This window comes from Pelobates fuscus, chromosome 1 (assembly GCF_036172605.1).
Source record: "Pelobates fuscus isolate aPelFus1 chromosome 1, aPelFus1.pri, whole genome shotgun sequence".
Taxonomy (NCBI): Eukaryota; Metazoa; Chordata; class Amphibia; order Anura; family Pelobatidae; genus Pelobates; species Pelobates fuscus.
In genome coordinates this window covers 489,435,010-489,451,684 of record NC_086317.1, presented here as the reverse complement: position 1 = coordinate 489,451,684, position 16,675 = coordinate 489,435,010, and the positions used below count along the sequence as shown (strand labels likewise).

The following is a 16,675-nucleotide window of genomic DNA, read 5'->3' as shown; positions in this document are numbered from 1 at the left end:
GTACTTAACAAGCCACCGGATCACCAGGGAATACTCTGTCCCCCCTCCCTGGTAGGAAGAAGAGAGGGGGGACTAAAAAAAACCAAATTAAAATAATAAAATGCCCCCCCATTTTACACAAACTACATCTGTACACACACACACACCCACACACTGCATTATATACACACTACACAAACACTCTGCATTTATACACTGTCCACACACTCTGCATTATATGCACACACTTCATCCACTACATGTGGCATGTATATTTTGTGCATTTACCTTTAGAATTAGTTTATTGGTAAATGTATAGAATATCGGCCTGAAAGTTCACAGATTATCGGTATCGGCTCTAAAAAATCGATCCCTATTACACAATTATCTCATTCAAATGGGCAGGTTTAAAGGAACACTGAAGTGGCTGTTTAGGTATTAAACCCCCTGTCATCTAAGTAAAAAAATAATCTTGTATACCTAAAAAATGAGAATTTTATTTTTGCTAACCTTTTCCCCCAAGCCTCAGCTGGCTGCGTCTTTGTCAGAGATAATCCTGATAATCTCAGCCAATCATATACTGTCCCATAGGAAAGCATTGGGAGGCTATTGTGCATGTGCAGCAAAACGCCGCGCTGTGCCAACCAGCATCTCTTCAGAGATGCATTGCATCATTGAGGAACATTCTGTGTCTCCATGCAGAGTGTGGAGGCGCTTAAAGTGGATTTTGAGTGACTGCCACTAGAAGTGTTACTAGGCAGTAATGGCAAAATGGACAGGCTATAGAGGCTAAGCTGTAGAGGTTCTGATGAAGTGTCCCTTTAAAGCTCACGATATCTCTCAGCAAGCAGATGTTTAAAACTAAATTTCCTACTATGCATGAGTCATGATAAACTGCTAAGCTGTTACACCTGGGACAGAAGGCAATGATTTCCTATAACAAAAGTCACAGCATTTTTTTTTTTTTTTGGTTCTGATAAACTTTTGTTTCCATAAATCATACATCATGAGACTTAGCTTATGTTTGCTCTAAATGTGGTAAAATTGGAATATGAGACTTTCCGTACTGCAATTAGGAGAATCTATGTAATCCAATTCTGATTGCAACTTGTATACCTAAAAGTTGAGCATAAATTATTCAGTCTGTTTTGGATTAACTAATTATAGATTAAGTAAATAACCCACTAAATTTGAAGAGAAGATTCCTTCTTTACGGATTTTGGTCACCTAACTGACTGTTATGCATGAGGACGTCCAGGGTCCTGTAAAACCTTATAGGACAGCATTAGACATGCTTTGCTATAGGGGAAGTACTAATGCGAGTGCGGTCATCGCCACATCCATGCGCATTGGGTCTCAGACGGAGAAGGAGCAGAGGCAGACTCCAAGCCTTGACACTGGAATCACACAAGAAAATGAAAAGGTCTTTAACCCCTTCTGCACCACACGGTGGCCGTGATGGAGTGGGGCACTATAGGAAGCTATGGTGCCAGGAAAACCACTTTGTTCTCCTGTCACTATAGTTTCCCTTCAAGGCATAGGTTAGAGCTATCCCTACTTATTATACACATTCATATCTTTCTAATCCAATTATAGATTACCACCTCTGACCAGAGTTCTCACATTTATATAGAATATTTTTTTGTCTGTTTTCGTTTCTGGTCTGTTGGTGTGACTTGTATACAATAACGCAATTTGATGTGTTTACATGGTTTTATGCACTTAATTATAGTTTATTAAAGGTGTAATTAATAAGGCTGGATTTTTTTTCTGTTCTTTTTAGTAGATTAGCCTAGATAATGTGTAACCATTTAATTTAACTGCCCAGTCATGTCATCCCACCATATTTGTTAGGCTTATGTCATATTTCTTGGTGTACGCGATTTCCTCTAGTTCCCCCATTTTGTTGTTAAGACTCCTTGCATTAGTATTTAATATCATGAGTCACTGGTACTTGGCGAATTACTATTACATACCTCCTCTGTTCTGATCATACCCCATCCTCCTCCCCCCCATATCTCCGCCCTCTCGTACAGAGGCAAAGCCCCATAGTTCTTTTGTCGTTCGGCTCTTCAAACCCACTACTTTCAATTACTTCCTCCCTCGGGCTATCACAGTGGGCTAATTCTCCCACCCATGTAGCTGGCAATACAGTTAACCTCATTTTCTCTTATGCATGTACAGTATCTAATATATGCAACACTCAATTTCCTCTCTCTGGTCACCACCTCTTATCATTTGCCCTCCCCACCCAACCCCCCTCAACGCAGGAAGAACCTTGGTTCTATTGACCTCCAGCAGCTATCAGCTGATATTGATTCACAACTGCTATCCATACCTTCCCTCTCCTGTCCCTCACTGGCCATCTCCACATATAACACTACCCTCACCTCTTCCTTGAACGCTGCATCCCTGCTCCAAACATGCATCTCGAGGAGGAAACTCCCCCAACCGTGGCATACTAAATCAACACGCTACCTGTAAAGATGCTCCTGTTGTGCTGAACTCTCCTGGAGGAAGTCTTGCACCTAGGCAGACTTTCCATTATAGAATTATATTATGTGACCTTAAACTTGCTGTAGCTGATTGCATTGGGCTGTCTACAAAATTTTGAGTTACAATGTGCTTTCGTTTAATTTCGTGCTATGTGTATCTATAGTGTATGCAGCATTCGTCTGATCGGTAAAATCGCTCCGTTCACCATACGAATGAAAATACCGAATAATCAGACCACCCCAGGGAGAAGTGGGCCCCTCATTTACCTCTTAATTCATTGTAACCACAGGCTAATTGGCAATTGACTAAATACTCATGTGGGTTTTCTGGGTGGCCGCTGTTTGGCATACGAACGCGTGGCGGCGGCCATCTTGCATACGAACGCTCAGCGGTGTTTGGTCGTCTAGTGTCTGGAACCCAAATTGGACATTCGATTACCCGAACACCGCTGAGACCTCCAGAACTCCAGTAACTCCCGAACGGAACAGCCAGCCCATCATTCAGTTAAATGAATCTCCCGAACAAGGAGATTCATACGAACCCCAGCTCAGTCCTGGATGGCAAAGATTTTCATGCTTTTTATCTCCCGAACAAAGACTGACCGCAAGGCCAAAACACATGGAAGTGTTTTCGGCTACTGCTTCGTGCCTCCCTGGTCCGATCTGGGTGATTTTTGAATGTTGCTCACCCCGATCAGGGCTACCAGGGGATATAAAACGTATAATTGGGGTACATCTGAAAACCGGGTAAAATTATATACTGTATAAGTGGATTATGTGTCATGCTTAGGGGAGAAGTGTGGGTGGTAACTCTAACATTATTGGTTACTGTAATAATTACTGTGGGTGCCTCTCTTTCATGGGAGAAATGCTTAAAAGAAGGATGTGTGGAATAAAAGCTCTGTTCTGCTCCTGATGCTGTTGTCCAGTCATTGGGAAAGGTGATGGGATATTCTTGGATTACTCTATTTACTGTGGATACTATTCTCTTGGATTCTTATACCTGTTCCTGAGCCTCACTTGGATTACCAGCGGAAATAGTCTGTAAGAGACCAGCTCTCTGCTACACTTGCCACTGTAGTACCTATCCTGAAAAAAAAATCTCTTGACACGTCCTCCCGCTATAACTATCTCCACATATCACTGCTCCCTTTTTCCTCAAAGCTTCTGGAAAGACTTGTCTACCTGAATGTCTCACTTTCTCAATTCCAACTCTTGACCCTCTTCAATCTGGCTTCTGCCCTCTCCACTCTACTGAGACTGCTCTTATCAAAGTTACTAACAACCTAATCTCAGCTAAATCCAAAGGCCACCACTCCATATCAATTCTTCTTGACCTCTCTGCTGTCTTTGACACTGATTATGCTCTACTTCTTCAAACTCTTCAATAGCCGGTCTCTGTGACTGTCCTCTCGTAGTTTTCCTCTTATCTCTCCCAATGCTTATTCAGTGTCTCCATTCTAATACCTCCACCCTTCGTCCTGTCTTGGTTGGAGTCCAAGGCTCTTTCCTTGGTCCCCTTCTATTTTCTCTTTATACTGCCTCTTTTGGATTCCACTACCACCTGTACGCTGATGACACCCAGATATTTCTCCTCCCCGGACGTCCTGCAACGTGTCACTTCTTGCCTTTCTTCAATCTCTGACTGGATGTCCTCCCGCTTTCTGAAACTCACTCTCTAAAACTGAGCTCCTTGTCTTTAATACTGATCCTCCTCTTTCGCTCTCCCTTCAAGTTAGTGGTATCCACATAAGTCCATTCTTGCAAGCACGCTGTATTGGCGTCATACTTGATTCTGGCCTCACATCCAGTATGTTGCCAAATCCTGTAGATTCCATCTTAAAAACATAGCCCACATCTGCATTTTTTTTTTTTTTTTAAACGCAAGATGCTACCATGGAGCTTATCCATGCTCTAGTAATTTCCTGCATGGATTATTGGAACCATTTCCTAATTGGTCTCCCAAAAAACTGTATTGCCCCGCTTCAGTCTGTAATGAATGCTGCCGCCAGACTGATTTTCCTCTCTAGTCGGTCCTCTCACACCTCACCCCTCTGTCTGTCGTCCTTACATTGGCTTCCTGTATCCTATAGGCGTCAATTCAAAGTGCTAACCCATCCCTATAAAGTACTAAACCATTCTAGCTCCTCTTGTATCTCTTCACAGATCCATAGATATGCCCCTTCTCGGTCCCTCCACTCTGCCCGTAACCACTTCCTGTCCGCTGCTCGCACCAGTATGGCCAACTGACGCTTGCAGGACTTCTCGCGGGCGGCTCCCTTCCTATGGAATAGCCTGCCTACCCCCATCAGACTCTACCCTAGTCTTCAAACATTTAAGTGCCTTAAAACCCATCTCTTTAGGAAAGCTTATGGTCTCCCAGAGTAACCTCTACCTCACATACCTGTCTCTTGCTCTCTCCTTAAGGGCAGCACTCTACTCTCTCCTCCAGCTCTGCTTCACTCCCACCTTATTTGATTGCAATTTCCTGTCCTAATGTGTATTATACCCCACCTCCTATAGACTGTAAGCTTGTTTGAGCAAGGTCCACTTCAACCTATTGTTCCTGTAAGTTTTCTTGCAATTGTTTTATTTATAGTTAAATCCCCCCCCCCCCCCCTCTCATAATACTGTAAAGCGCTACGGAATCTGTTTGAGCTATATAATTGGCAATAGTAATGATAATGTCAATATGCCTGACAGGTTAAGTGTTTTGGTTTTTTTTTTTCTTTTAATTTTTTTTTTTATATATCTACATACCAGGGAAAGTGTTGTGTATTCATTTTGTTACTGTCATATCTTCCAGGAATTGTCCTCACACGACACGACTATTACACTATTCCATCTATGGAGGAACTGGCTAAACTTACCGATGACAACAGCGAGTGCAGTGTAGATGGCTTCACTATTGGACGCAGGGGTGAGTGTCTGGACCCTTGTAAATTGGACAATGAACTTTCCTAAAGCTGTTGGTGTTCACTCAGCTATAATTCTAACACCCCGACAGGCGGAGGTCATTTGAAGGAGACCCCTTTCTTATTGTAATGCCTCTCTGGTTTAGGCGCATACTGCTGGATAAATAATGCAGGAGCCACACACTAACTACATGGAAATTAGAATTCTAGAACCTTACTGGAGTTCTGGGCCATGAGTGTTTTGGCACTGGCTACCAAGCTTTTAGAAAAGCCGTGATGGCTAACATTTAGTTTTATAGTGACATTATTTAGGAATTGTGTTAAGTTTAAACATATTTTACACTGAAACATGTTCTCCAGATCCTAGCTTCTATTCCCAGTGTTCCTGCCCAGCTAGCAGCAGGAAAGAACCCTATCAGCATATTATCTCGATCCTAGCTTCTATTCCCCTTGTTCCTGCCCAGCTAGCAGCAGGAAAGAACCCTATCAGCATATTCCCCTTGTTCCTGTCCAGCTAGCAGCAGGAAAGAACCCTATCAGCATATTCCCCTTGTTCCTGTCCAGCTAGCAGAAGGAAAGAACCCTATCAGCATATTCCCCTTGTTCCTGCCCAGCTAGCAGCAGGAAAGAACCCTATCAGCATATTCCCCTTGTTCCTGTCCAGCTAGCAGCAGGAAAGAACCCTATCAGCATATTCCCCTTGTTCCTGTCCAGCTAGCAGCAGGAAAGAACCCTATCAGCATATTCCCCTTGTTCCTGTCCAGCTAGCAGCAGGAAAGAACCCTATCAGCATATTCCCCTTGTTCCTGTCCAGCTAGCAGAAGGAAAGAACCCTATCAGCATATTCCCCTTGTTCCTGCCCAGCTAGCAGCAGGAAAGAACCCTATCAGCATATTCCCCTTGTTCCTGTCCAGCTAGCAGCAGGAAAGAACCCTATCAGCATATTCCCCTTGTTCCTGTCCAGCTAGCAGCAGGAAAGAACCCTATCAGCATATTCCCCTTGTTCCTGTCCAGCTAGCAGCAGGAAAGAACCCTATCAGCATATTCCCCTTGTTCCTGTCCAGCTAGCAGCAGGAAAGAACCCTATCAGCATATTCCCCTTGTTCCTGCCCAGCTAGCAGCAGGAAAGAACCTTATCAGCATATTCCCCTTGTTCCTGCCCAGCTAGCAGCAGGAAAGAACCCTATCAGCATATTCCCCTTGTTCCTGTCCAGCTAGCAGCAGGAAAGAACCCTATCAGCATATTCCCCTTGTTCCTGTCCAGCTAGCAGCAGGAAAGAACCCTATCAGCATATTCCCCTTGTTCCTGTCCAGCTAGCAGCAGGAAAGAACCCTATCAGCATATTCCCCTTGTTCCTGTCTAGCTAGCAGCAGGAAAGAACCCTATCAGCATATTCCCCTTGTTCCTGCCCAGCTAGCAGCAGGAAAGAACCCTATCAGCATATTCCCCTTGTTCCTGCCCAGCTAGCAGCAGGAAAGAACCCTATCAGCATATTCCCCTTGTTCCTGACCAGCTAGCAGCAGGAAAGAACCCTATCAGCATATTCCCCTTGTTCCTGCCCAGCTAGCAGCAGGAAAGAACCCTATCAGCATATTCCCCTTGTTCCTGACCAGCTAGCAGCAGGAAAGAACCCTATCAGCATATTCCCCTTGTTCCTGCCCAGCTAGCAGCAGGAAAGAACCCTATCAGCATATTCCCCTTGTTCCTGACCAGCTAGCAGCAGGAAAGAACCCTATCAGCATATTCCCCTTGTTCCTGCCCAGCTAGCAGCAGGAAAGAACCCTATCAGCATATTCCCCTTGTTCCTGACCAGCTAGCAGCAGGAAAGAACCCTATCAGCATATTCCCCTTGTTCCTGCCCAGCTAGCAGCAGGAAAGAACCCTATCAGCATATTCCCCTTGTTCCTGCCCAGCTAGCAGCAGGAAAGAACCCTATCAGCATATTCCCCTTGTTCCTGTCCAGCTAGCAGCAGGAAAGAACCCTTTCAGCATATTCCCCGTGTTCCTGTCCAGCTAGCAGCAGGAAAGAACCCTATCAGCATATTCCCCTTGTTCCTGTCCAGCTAGCAGCAGGAAAGAACCCTATCAGCATATTCCCCTTGTTCCTGTCCAGCTAGCAGCAGGAAAGAACCATATCAGCATATTCCCCTTGTTCCTGCCCAGCTAGCAGCAGGAAAGAACCCTATCAGCATATTCCCCTTGTTCCTGTCCAGCTAGCAGCAGGAAAGAACCCTATCAGCATATTCCCCTTGTTCCTGTCCAGCTAGCAGCAGGAAAGAACCCTATCAGCATATTCCCCTTGTTCCTGTCCAGCTAGCAGCAGGAAAGAACCCTATCAGCATATTCCCCTTGTTCCTGTCCAGCTAGCAGCAGGAAAGAACCCTATCAGCATATTCCCCTTGTTCCTGCCCAGCTAGCAGCAGGAAAGAACCCTATCAGCATATTCCCCTTGTTCCTGTCCAGCTAGCAGCAGGAAAGAACCCTATCAGCATATTCCCCTTGTTCCTGTCCAGCTAGCAGCAGGAAAGAACCCTATCAGCATATTCCCCTTGTTCCTGTCCAGCTAGCAGCAGGAAAGAACCCTATCAGCATATTCCCCTTGTTCCTGTCCAGCTAGCAGCAGGAAAGAACCCTATCAGCATATTCCCCTTGTTCCTGCCCAGCTAGCAGCAGGAAAGAACCTTATCAGCATATTCCCCTTGTTCCTGCCCAGCTAGCAGCAGGAAAGAACCCTATCAGCATATTCCCCTTGTTCCTGCCCAGCTAGCAGCAGGAAAAAACCCTATCAGCATATTCCCCTTGTTCCTGTCCAGCTAGCAGCAGGAAAGAACCCTTTCAGCATATTCCCCGTGTTCCTGTCCAGCTAGCAGCAGGAAAGAACCCTATCAGCATATTCCCCTTGTTCCTGCCCAGCTAGCAGCAGGAAAGAACCCTATCAGCATATTCCCCTTGTTCCTGACCAGCTAGCAGCAGGAAAGAACCCTATCAGCATATTCCCCTTGTTCCTGCCCAGCTAGCAGCAGGAAAGAACCCTATCAGCATATTCCCCTTGTTCCTGTCCAGCTAGCAGCAGGAAAGAACCCTATCAGCATATTCCCCTTGTTCCTGACCAGCTAGCAGCAGGAAAGAACCCTATCAGCATATTCCCCTTGTTCCTGTCCAGCTAGCAGCAGGAAAGAACCCTATCAGCATATTCCCCTTGTTCCTGTCCAGCTAGCAGCAGGAAAGAACCCTATCAGCATATTCCCCTTGTTCCTGTCCAGCTAGCAGCAGGAAAGAACCCTATCAGCATATTCCCCTTGTTCCTGTCCAGCTAGCAGCAGGAAAGAACCCTATCAGCATATTCCCCTTGTTCCTGACCAGCTAGCAGCAGGAAAGAACCCTATCAGCATATTCCCCTTGTTCCTGACCAGCTAGCAGCAGGAAAGAACCCTATCAGCATATTCCCCTTGTTCCTGTCCAGCTAGCAGCAGGAAAGAACCCTATCAGCATATTCCCCTTGTTCCTGTCCAGCTAGCAGCAGTTAAGTTTTGTATAATGTGCAGCAAGGAAGACCATGAAAACGCATGGTTTAAGATTTCACCCATTTCTATCTTCTTCCAGGATATGGATCGATCTACTTCGACGGGATTGTTGATTTGACAAACTTGAACTTGGATGAAATTGTGCATATTCGAAGGAAAGAAGTTATAGTTTACACTGATGACCAGAACAAGCCCCCAGTGGGAGAGGGACTCAACAGGTAGGACACCGCTGTTACACCTCACATGCTTCTATCTCCCTGAATGCGCACACCGCAGTTCCTTCCTTTGTATGTGCCGGAGGGGGAGTTCCTACTCCAGCAGCAAAAGGGTTATACTGCACATACAGGCACCATGACCACTTAATATCACTGTGGTTCTCAGGGTGCTTAGAGTAACCCTTTAACAGATGTGTGGTGCCTGAAAATGCAATCCACACACCTGTATTTAGTTTGATCTGCCCTTTACACTCAGCATTTAGCAGTGATGGCATAACCAGTCTTTCTCTGCCTTGGCTGTGCCAGGACTGAACTGGATTCTGAACTCTTGCTAAATAAAAAAAGCATCTCCTGAAAAGAGAGGTTAAGACAAGTTGTAGGTGATCACCATGTACTGGTGAGGGTCAATGCTTTGAAAAGCTTATTCTGTCAGGGAAATGGGGGCTCCTTTTTTACTTTCTAGAACCATCTAAACCTACTTGGCATTTGTCAAAACTATAGAATTTGTGGATTGTATCTTTTAAAACGGATTGTTTTACTTTACATTCCCCTTCCTACTGTTTCACCGATGTTCTGTTGTGTTCCAGGCGTGCAGAGGTCACTCTGGACGAGGTTTGGCCAATGGATAAAACCACACGCAGTTTGATTAAGAGCCCTGAACGTCTATCTGAAATTAATTACAAGAGCAAATTGGAGACTGCATCACGTAAACAGGGCGCCCAGTTCAAAGAGTATCGGCCAGAGACTGGCTCCTGGGTGTTTAAGGTGCGTAGGCAAATCTTTGGTGTCTTAGTACTTCTAATTGTTTGGAATTCGTTTTTAATGCTGACCGTTATACAATTTACCTTTTCCAGTACTGAATTTAGTTAATGCATGTTTGTGGCACACTTGTGTAGGTTGAAGAGAACTTTGTATTTGAATATATAGCTTGTGGACTTTTTTTTTTAATGAAACTGTTTGCCTGACAGCATATACACAGTCTATGCCAGTAACAGTAAACTCAGTGAATAGAACTCCACAGGTAAATGCCAGGTGAATCTATTCCATTGAGCTAGTTTTGTCCAAATGAAATTCCACCAAAATGTATTTTCCAGGTTTTGTGTGCCTCCTTCAAGCTTCTGGCATTTGGTAAAGGTAAATGTGCTTCCACCACCAATCCTTCCTCTTCCTGAAAAATGCAGAACTTGTCCTGTGCATGGCAATCTTTCAGGAATGGGCTGTTTAATAGTTTATTTTTTGTGGCATTTGGTAAACATGCCACTGAGAGTGCCTTCCATTTGTGTACACTTGCTAGCTGTGTGCAATATGTAGATGAAATTGTCTGTGCTACAAAGTGGATTCTTACAGAAGTTCTAAAATCTTTTAATTGTTCTGTCCTCGTGTCTTTGCTTGTCCAGGTCAGCCACTTCTCAAAGTATGGGCTGCAGGATTCTGATGAGGAGGAAGATGACCAGCCAGTAGCCAGTGCTGAAGCCAAGAAGCTAAAAGCTGCTCCTGCACCCCCTCCAGTTCCACCAACCGCTCTGAATGGGGAAGTCGTCCCTCCACCCCAGGTAGTGAAGGAGTTGGGGGTATCTGGAGGTCTAGAATGCAGGCCAACATTTTAAATCTGTTGGATACGTTTTTTAGTGGTCATTAAAGTGACTTGTGCACATCGGTTTAATCTCTTTAATTTAAAATGTCTGAAATCCTAGATGCATTAAATTTTATAAGCTGTATTTTGAGCTTTACAACATAACGATGTGTCTACATTGAAGATTCCTAACGTGAAGTTTTAACATACACTCCAGGAGTGTGACTTTTTTAGTTTATTGCTGCCGCTATTCCTATTTTTGGAACCAGAATTTGTCCAGCATGTCCCTGTTTGTTTTACCACAGTCCTGTTAAAGGCTTTACCTGTGCTGCTAGTTTGGTGCCATAATCTTTGAAATCGAATAATGCAGAGGTTTAGGTTGGTTACTCGAAGTGCGATTTATAGAATTCTCGAATGTATAATTTCATGTGGTTGCCGTATATGCGACTAGTCTTTACTATTGTTTTAAAAAACAAAAAAAAACACCTAAAAGTTCACTCTGATTTTGCCCCTTCTAAATCTGGATTTAAGAGTTTTCACTTCTCTGTTGCAGCAGTTGGCAAGCCAAACAAAATTGAATATCTAGTTTTGACTGTTTGTTAATATTAAAAGCCTGTGATTTGTGTGAAGTACTCTTGCTTTTTTTTTTTTTTTTTTAAACTGTTTATTGTCTATATTAAAACTGCTGCTGTACTATTTGTAATGTTGAGTTTTAATGACATTGTTGGTCAATCTGCACCCCCTCTAACTTTGTTGCCATTATTATTCTCTGTAGTTTTGAAGGTGTGAGAATCTTATTGATTCCTCTCTTTAACATGGACACCATTACCACTATAAAAAACATTCCATTAAAAAATGAAAATCTGCATGTAATTTATCCTGCTAGCTTTATTTAGTGGTATCATAGCTACACAGCCTTTGCAAGCCCTACCAAGCCTAGTTTGAGTCTTCCCAATGCAGCTCAATGACAAGTCTGCCAGGCAGGTGCTCTGGGCAATTGCTGCCACTGAGCTAACCTAACCAGGAAGTAACAGGATCTGTTTGCTGGAAGCTGGGAAGGTGTAATTTACGTTTTATTGAAATCTGCACTTGTAGAATACGGTCTTTACACACAGATCTTCACCAAGCTGAAGTATTTTTTTTTCTTCTAAATTTATGCCCTTAAAAGTAAAACTTAAAACAAATTATTGTAGTTACAGTCTTGTTTACATCAAGGCTCCTTTTCTTTACTGGAGCCCCCAGTGTCCCAGGTCAGTGGAAAAACCCCTATCTGTTAAGGTTCAGGCAGTGCATTGGAGTATAAAATCACAGCGAACCCAGTAATGTCAAACTGCCTGAGCAGAATGAAGACCAGAAGATGGTGGCAATCCGCAGTCATTGTCCAGTAGAGCAAGATTTGTATTGGTAGTACATAATGTATGTCTAGATCTCAATCAAGGACGCTTTCTTAGTTTTGTAACTTTGAATGTTTAATATTTCCTGTTTAATCACTTTACATTTTCTACCAATGCAACATTGCATTCACATTTACACTTTGTCACTTGAAGGGATCTAATACAATATATTTCTACTCCTTAAAACACGTTCAGGCAATATTTTAGGTGACCAACAATAGATGGCCGAAACTATAAACCTGGGTTTGTAATAAGATGCAGTCTTTGCAGTCATGTCAGTGTGTATTGCGTTGTGATGGGCTCTGGAGCAAAATACCTTTCTGTAAAAAAAAAGAAACACATGATGGGTTATTCAATAAATTAATGTGAAATCAAAGTAAATTTCAAATTTAACTTCAAACTAACCGAACTGGAGTAATGGTAAGCTTTGTTTTCAGTTCAGAAACTGAAATTCACTTTGAATTCCCACTTTAAGAAATAACCCTATTGGTGTCTTTATCTGCAACATCCCATGTTTATGGTGTGAGTGAAATGTTTAGATGTTGGTCCTATACCCTGTTGTTACTTCTAGCTTTTACAATAAAGTGCTGTCCAATAACTGATCGACATGGCTAATTTGGAGACTCGGTGGTCCCACTAGAACTAGTGTGCATTGCCCAAAGTTGAGGTCTGCACACAGCTTCTAAATCACTGTGACTGAACAGCCACAGACTGACTTCACTGTGGATTCACTCTGAGATGGGGAGACCTACAGGATTGGAAGAGTTGGTCTCCCTGCTGAAAGTAATGGGTGAGGAAAGCCTTGGATTCTGCAGTAGAAAGGGAGGTTTTGCTCTTGTGTAAGAGTTAATCTACATTGTGCTCTCTACCATGTAACCAGAGTTGGTTTATCTATATAGAAACTAAACTGGTATTTACATTAGTAGGGGGGACACTGCCTGTGAAACACGTAGGAAAAGAAACCGCCAAATTATATTTTAACCAGCAGATTTGCAAAGGTTTATAAAATGTAGGAATTTAATTAAGTTGCTCTTGGTAAATACCGTGGGGGTACCCAATTTAGCTTCAGAATCCAAATTTACTCCTTTTCATAACTGAAAAATATTATTGTCATTTGGGACGAACTAGTGGATTTTGTATATTCTGATGGCTGGGTTTAGTTTGCTACGCTACCAGCAGTCGGGACATTTACAGTTAAGGTTTGTGTTGCAGCTGGTGTTTGATCCGTGGACTGATGGTAAAGTGACAAATGAGTTACAGTAACCGGAATGGTTAAAATTAGTCTTAGCCCAAATGTGATACTAAAATGTAACACTCCTTGCCCTGTAGAACAGCTGCTAACAGTTTGTGTAGCTTACCTTGCTAAGCAGAGTTTTTCAAGTAACTGCTTTTTCACAAATCTGTAATCTGCTGTTACTGTAAAAGATGGTTAAATCTGCCTGAACCTTAACTCTGCAGATTTCCATGCAGTGGGAGAGCTGCACAACAACCACTAAGACACTACTGTACGCTGTGGACCTCGCTGTTATTCTCTGCTCTGTCAGTCTCTGAACCTGTCCTCGAGTGCCGGCTGCATGTTTTATTTTATAGCACCTGGAACGGGTTGACACTAAAGGAAATTTATTGTTTTGTGTGGTACCTGACTGGTATACTGATTGCTGTGCATTTGCCATCTTATCTCTCCTGTTACATAGACCCTTTTTAGGAATGTCCCTTAACAATTTTTTTTATTTATTTTTTGTAAAATTAGCTCAAATTTGAGTTTGATTTTCAAAGTACAGGATGGGTGCTTTAACATGTGCTCCAAGGAATACTGTAGGCACCAAATCCACTTCAGTAGTTTAACGTTGTTATGGTTCCTGGAGGCCATGGGTGCCTGGTCTTGTGCGACACTGTTTAACATTTAGTGTATTTTTGTGGTGCTTGCCCTCCAGTGGCAATATGGCAGATATTCACTTCAGCCTCACACTGCTTACCAGGGATTGTGAGTGCTTCGGTTAATTGAAAGCTGAATACGGGGTCCTGTATAAAACATTACATTCACATTTGTTCTAGTTTTGTACACTCGTTGCATTTACTTGTGTAGAAAATGGTTACTTCACCTAAATGGCAGACTGCAGGGCGTGATCTGTACACCAAAACTTCTCCGTTCAGCTAGTGGTGTTTTGGTGACTTTAGTGTCCCTTTAAATGTAGACTTTAGATTTATTTTGGTACAATGTAGTGTGCCAATCTTTCTGGCTCTTTATTCCTCTTTTAGAGACTCCTTTTCATCTTTTTATTTATTTTTTAATGGAAAGTTTTACCCCTTAAACAAATATGTAAGCTACCAGTGGTGAGGGAAAGTGTACTTTTGCGCTGCAACTCGTGTGTGTGTGTATATATGTGTGTGTGTGTATATATATGTGTGTGTGTGTGTGTGTGTGTGTGTGTGTGTACACACACACTAGCAACTTTGTGAACAAAAAATACTTACTGCACCTTTAATCATTTTGATGCAAGAAGGAAAACCATTAAGTGAGCGTGCCACTTTATATACATGACCTCCCTTTGTTTGCAGTTTGCTTTATGTAGACCTTTCCAGCAGGAATTTGGAAGAAAGACTTATCACAAGGATGAAACCCATGCCTAGGGGCCAATCGTGTCATTTTAACTTGCCATGGAAGGGAGTTAGAATTTGGGCTCCTGAATGTGATAGTTAACCCCTTCTGTAAACTCCAAATAGAAATCCCTGACCTTTTCAAATTGAATAAAATGTCTCTCCTAGAATTTTACCAAAAATATGTAGAAAAAGGAAAATTTGTCAATTTAAGAATACTCTCACAATTTTCTCCGAGGGAAGAAACACAGCATGTATGTCAGCACAGCACACATTTTATTGCCCGCCACTGGTTCTCCTGAAGGCTTAGATACAGCTTTAGAATGGATCCGGCAGCAAACAGTCCATCCATAGAGACAATAAGAACAATTAAAACCATATAAATAGTTATACCCAAGGGAAGAGCCACATGTCGCAGAACGTCTGCACCTCTAGATATCCGGAACCGGTAGGGTGTGTCATGGGATAAGCCTTAGGTCAACCCTCTGTGATAGTTTGTGTGAGTGGTGGGCGCATGAGATAAATGACTCGCAACCAGAGATTACCTTTTGAGGAGGTGGGAAACTAGAGGGCATACTATGGAAGTTGGAACCTAAGCAGTGGTCTTTACTACATCTGCATTCATTATCTGTTGTTGTAAAGGTGCAGGTGAGGCATGGTGTGCATGGATTCAGTACAAATATACAAATTGTGTTTTTTTGCATGATTTAGGTCTAGAACAGGGTTACTAAAGTTCGCATAATCAGGGGTTACAGAGTCAAGGGTTAGCTGACCTCCACGCGTCCCACATGTCCCAGACCATTTGGCAAGTCTGTGATGGTGGGAAGAGTCTATGCCAGTTTTTTGTTTTAGTGGTACATTGTTTTTACAATGTATTGTGTATTTTATTTGTTTTTGTGTGTGAAATTTCCCGCCTAGTTCTGCCAGGCGGTGCTCTCGGAGAAAGGGAACCTGGAAGACTGATGCCAACATTGGGCGGAGGAAACCAGGGGCTCGTAGGGACAAGTAAGGGATACTACAGTGTAATCCCGAGCGTGACTCAGGGATACCGCTTTTTGTACTGAAAATTAACCCTGAGCCACTCTTGGGATTACCGCCAGGGAGGGAAACACTGGAGGTACCCTTAATAGTAAATGAATAGACTAGAGACAGGAACGCCATTATATTGCAGCTTGCTGTATGGGTTCTGGTGCAAGCACTCTTTGTGATGGATACATGCTGATCCTGGGTTTGAATATTAAATTCAGACTGTTTTTAAAACACTCGTGGGATAGAGGTGATTATGAAGTGCATTTTGCAGGACCTGTTCTTGTCCTGAGAGTGCTGATTGTACATAGAATGTGCTGCCAACTCGACATCCTCTCTTTTTTTTACGTTTCCAGAGCGATGCTGTTCAGCAGCCGGGCCGCGTTTTGGATTTGGACAGTGACATGGCAGATGTCACCCAGGACCAGCTGCAGGACTCTGCCATGGAGCCCCAGGAATTCTTTGAGGAACAGGAATCCATTTCTGCATCTTCTCACATGGCCTCTACAATGGGTGTGAATCCCCATGCGCTGCAGGTAGATTATTCCCAAAAATGTAGCTACACGGCCAAGGACTGCTGCTTTACATGTCAGACAAATGCATATTTGAAAGGAATGCACAATGTGAAATACACTTGTGAAATGTTTGCCGGTAATAGTAATTTTTACTGCCTGGAAATGCCTCTTGGTAAATAGAAAGTGGTTATAGAAAGTGGGTAATCTGAATAAGGTAGCCTCCTCTGGGGAAAAAGGTCCCCAATAACCAACAGGTAAAGATATTCATATTTAGCAAAATTGGTGGCTATACTTGGTGTTTCAAACCGCTGCTCATTCCCTGAGAGCCATCTGCTGTAGAACTAGCTTTTTAAATCTATTTTAATGTAAGAATGCTTTTATAAATTCTGTAATCAGTAAGCGAAGGCACCTCCATATGCCCAAATTTGTCACATATTAAC

At 43.0% G+C, this 16,675-nt stretch overlaps 1 protein-coding gene across 4 annotated transcripts in view; it reads left to right on the top strand.

Moving 5' to 3' along the window:
* NUP98 (nucleoporin 98 and 96 precursor) overlaps nt 1-16,675 on the top strand; it is a 53,385-nt gene that overhangs the window by 22,041 nt on the left and 14,669 nt on the right. For all 4 annotated transcript variants that reach the window (XM_063433037.1, XM_063433020.1, XM_063433029.1 and 1 more), the window contains 5 exons: nt 5,281-5,394; nt 8,994-9,132; nt 9,717-9,894; nt 10,527-10,682; nt 16,077-16,256. In XM_063433037.1, the coding sequence (XP_063289107.1) occupies nt 5,281-5,394; nt 8,994-9,132; nt 9,717-9,894; nt 10,527-10,682; nt 16,077-16,256 (767 nt within the window). The remainder of the gene's footprint in view (nt 1-5,280; nt 5,395-8,993; nt 9,133-9,716; nt 9,895-10,526; nt 10,683-16,076; nt 16,257-16,675) is intronic.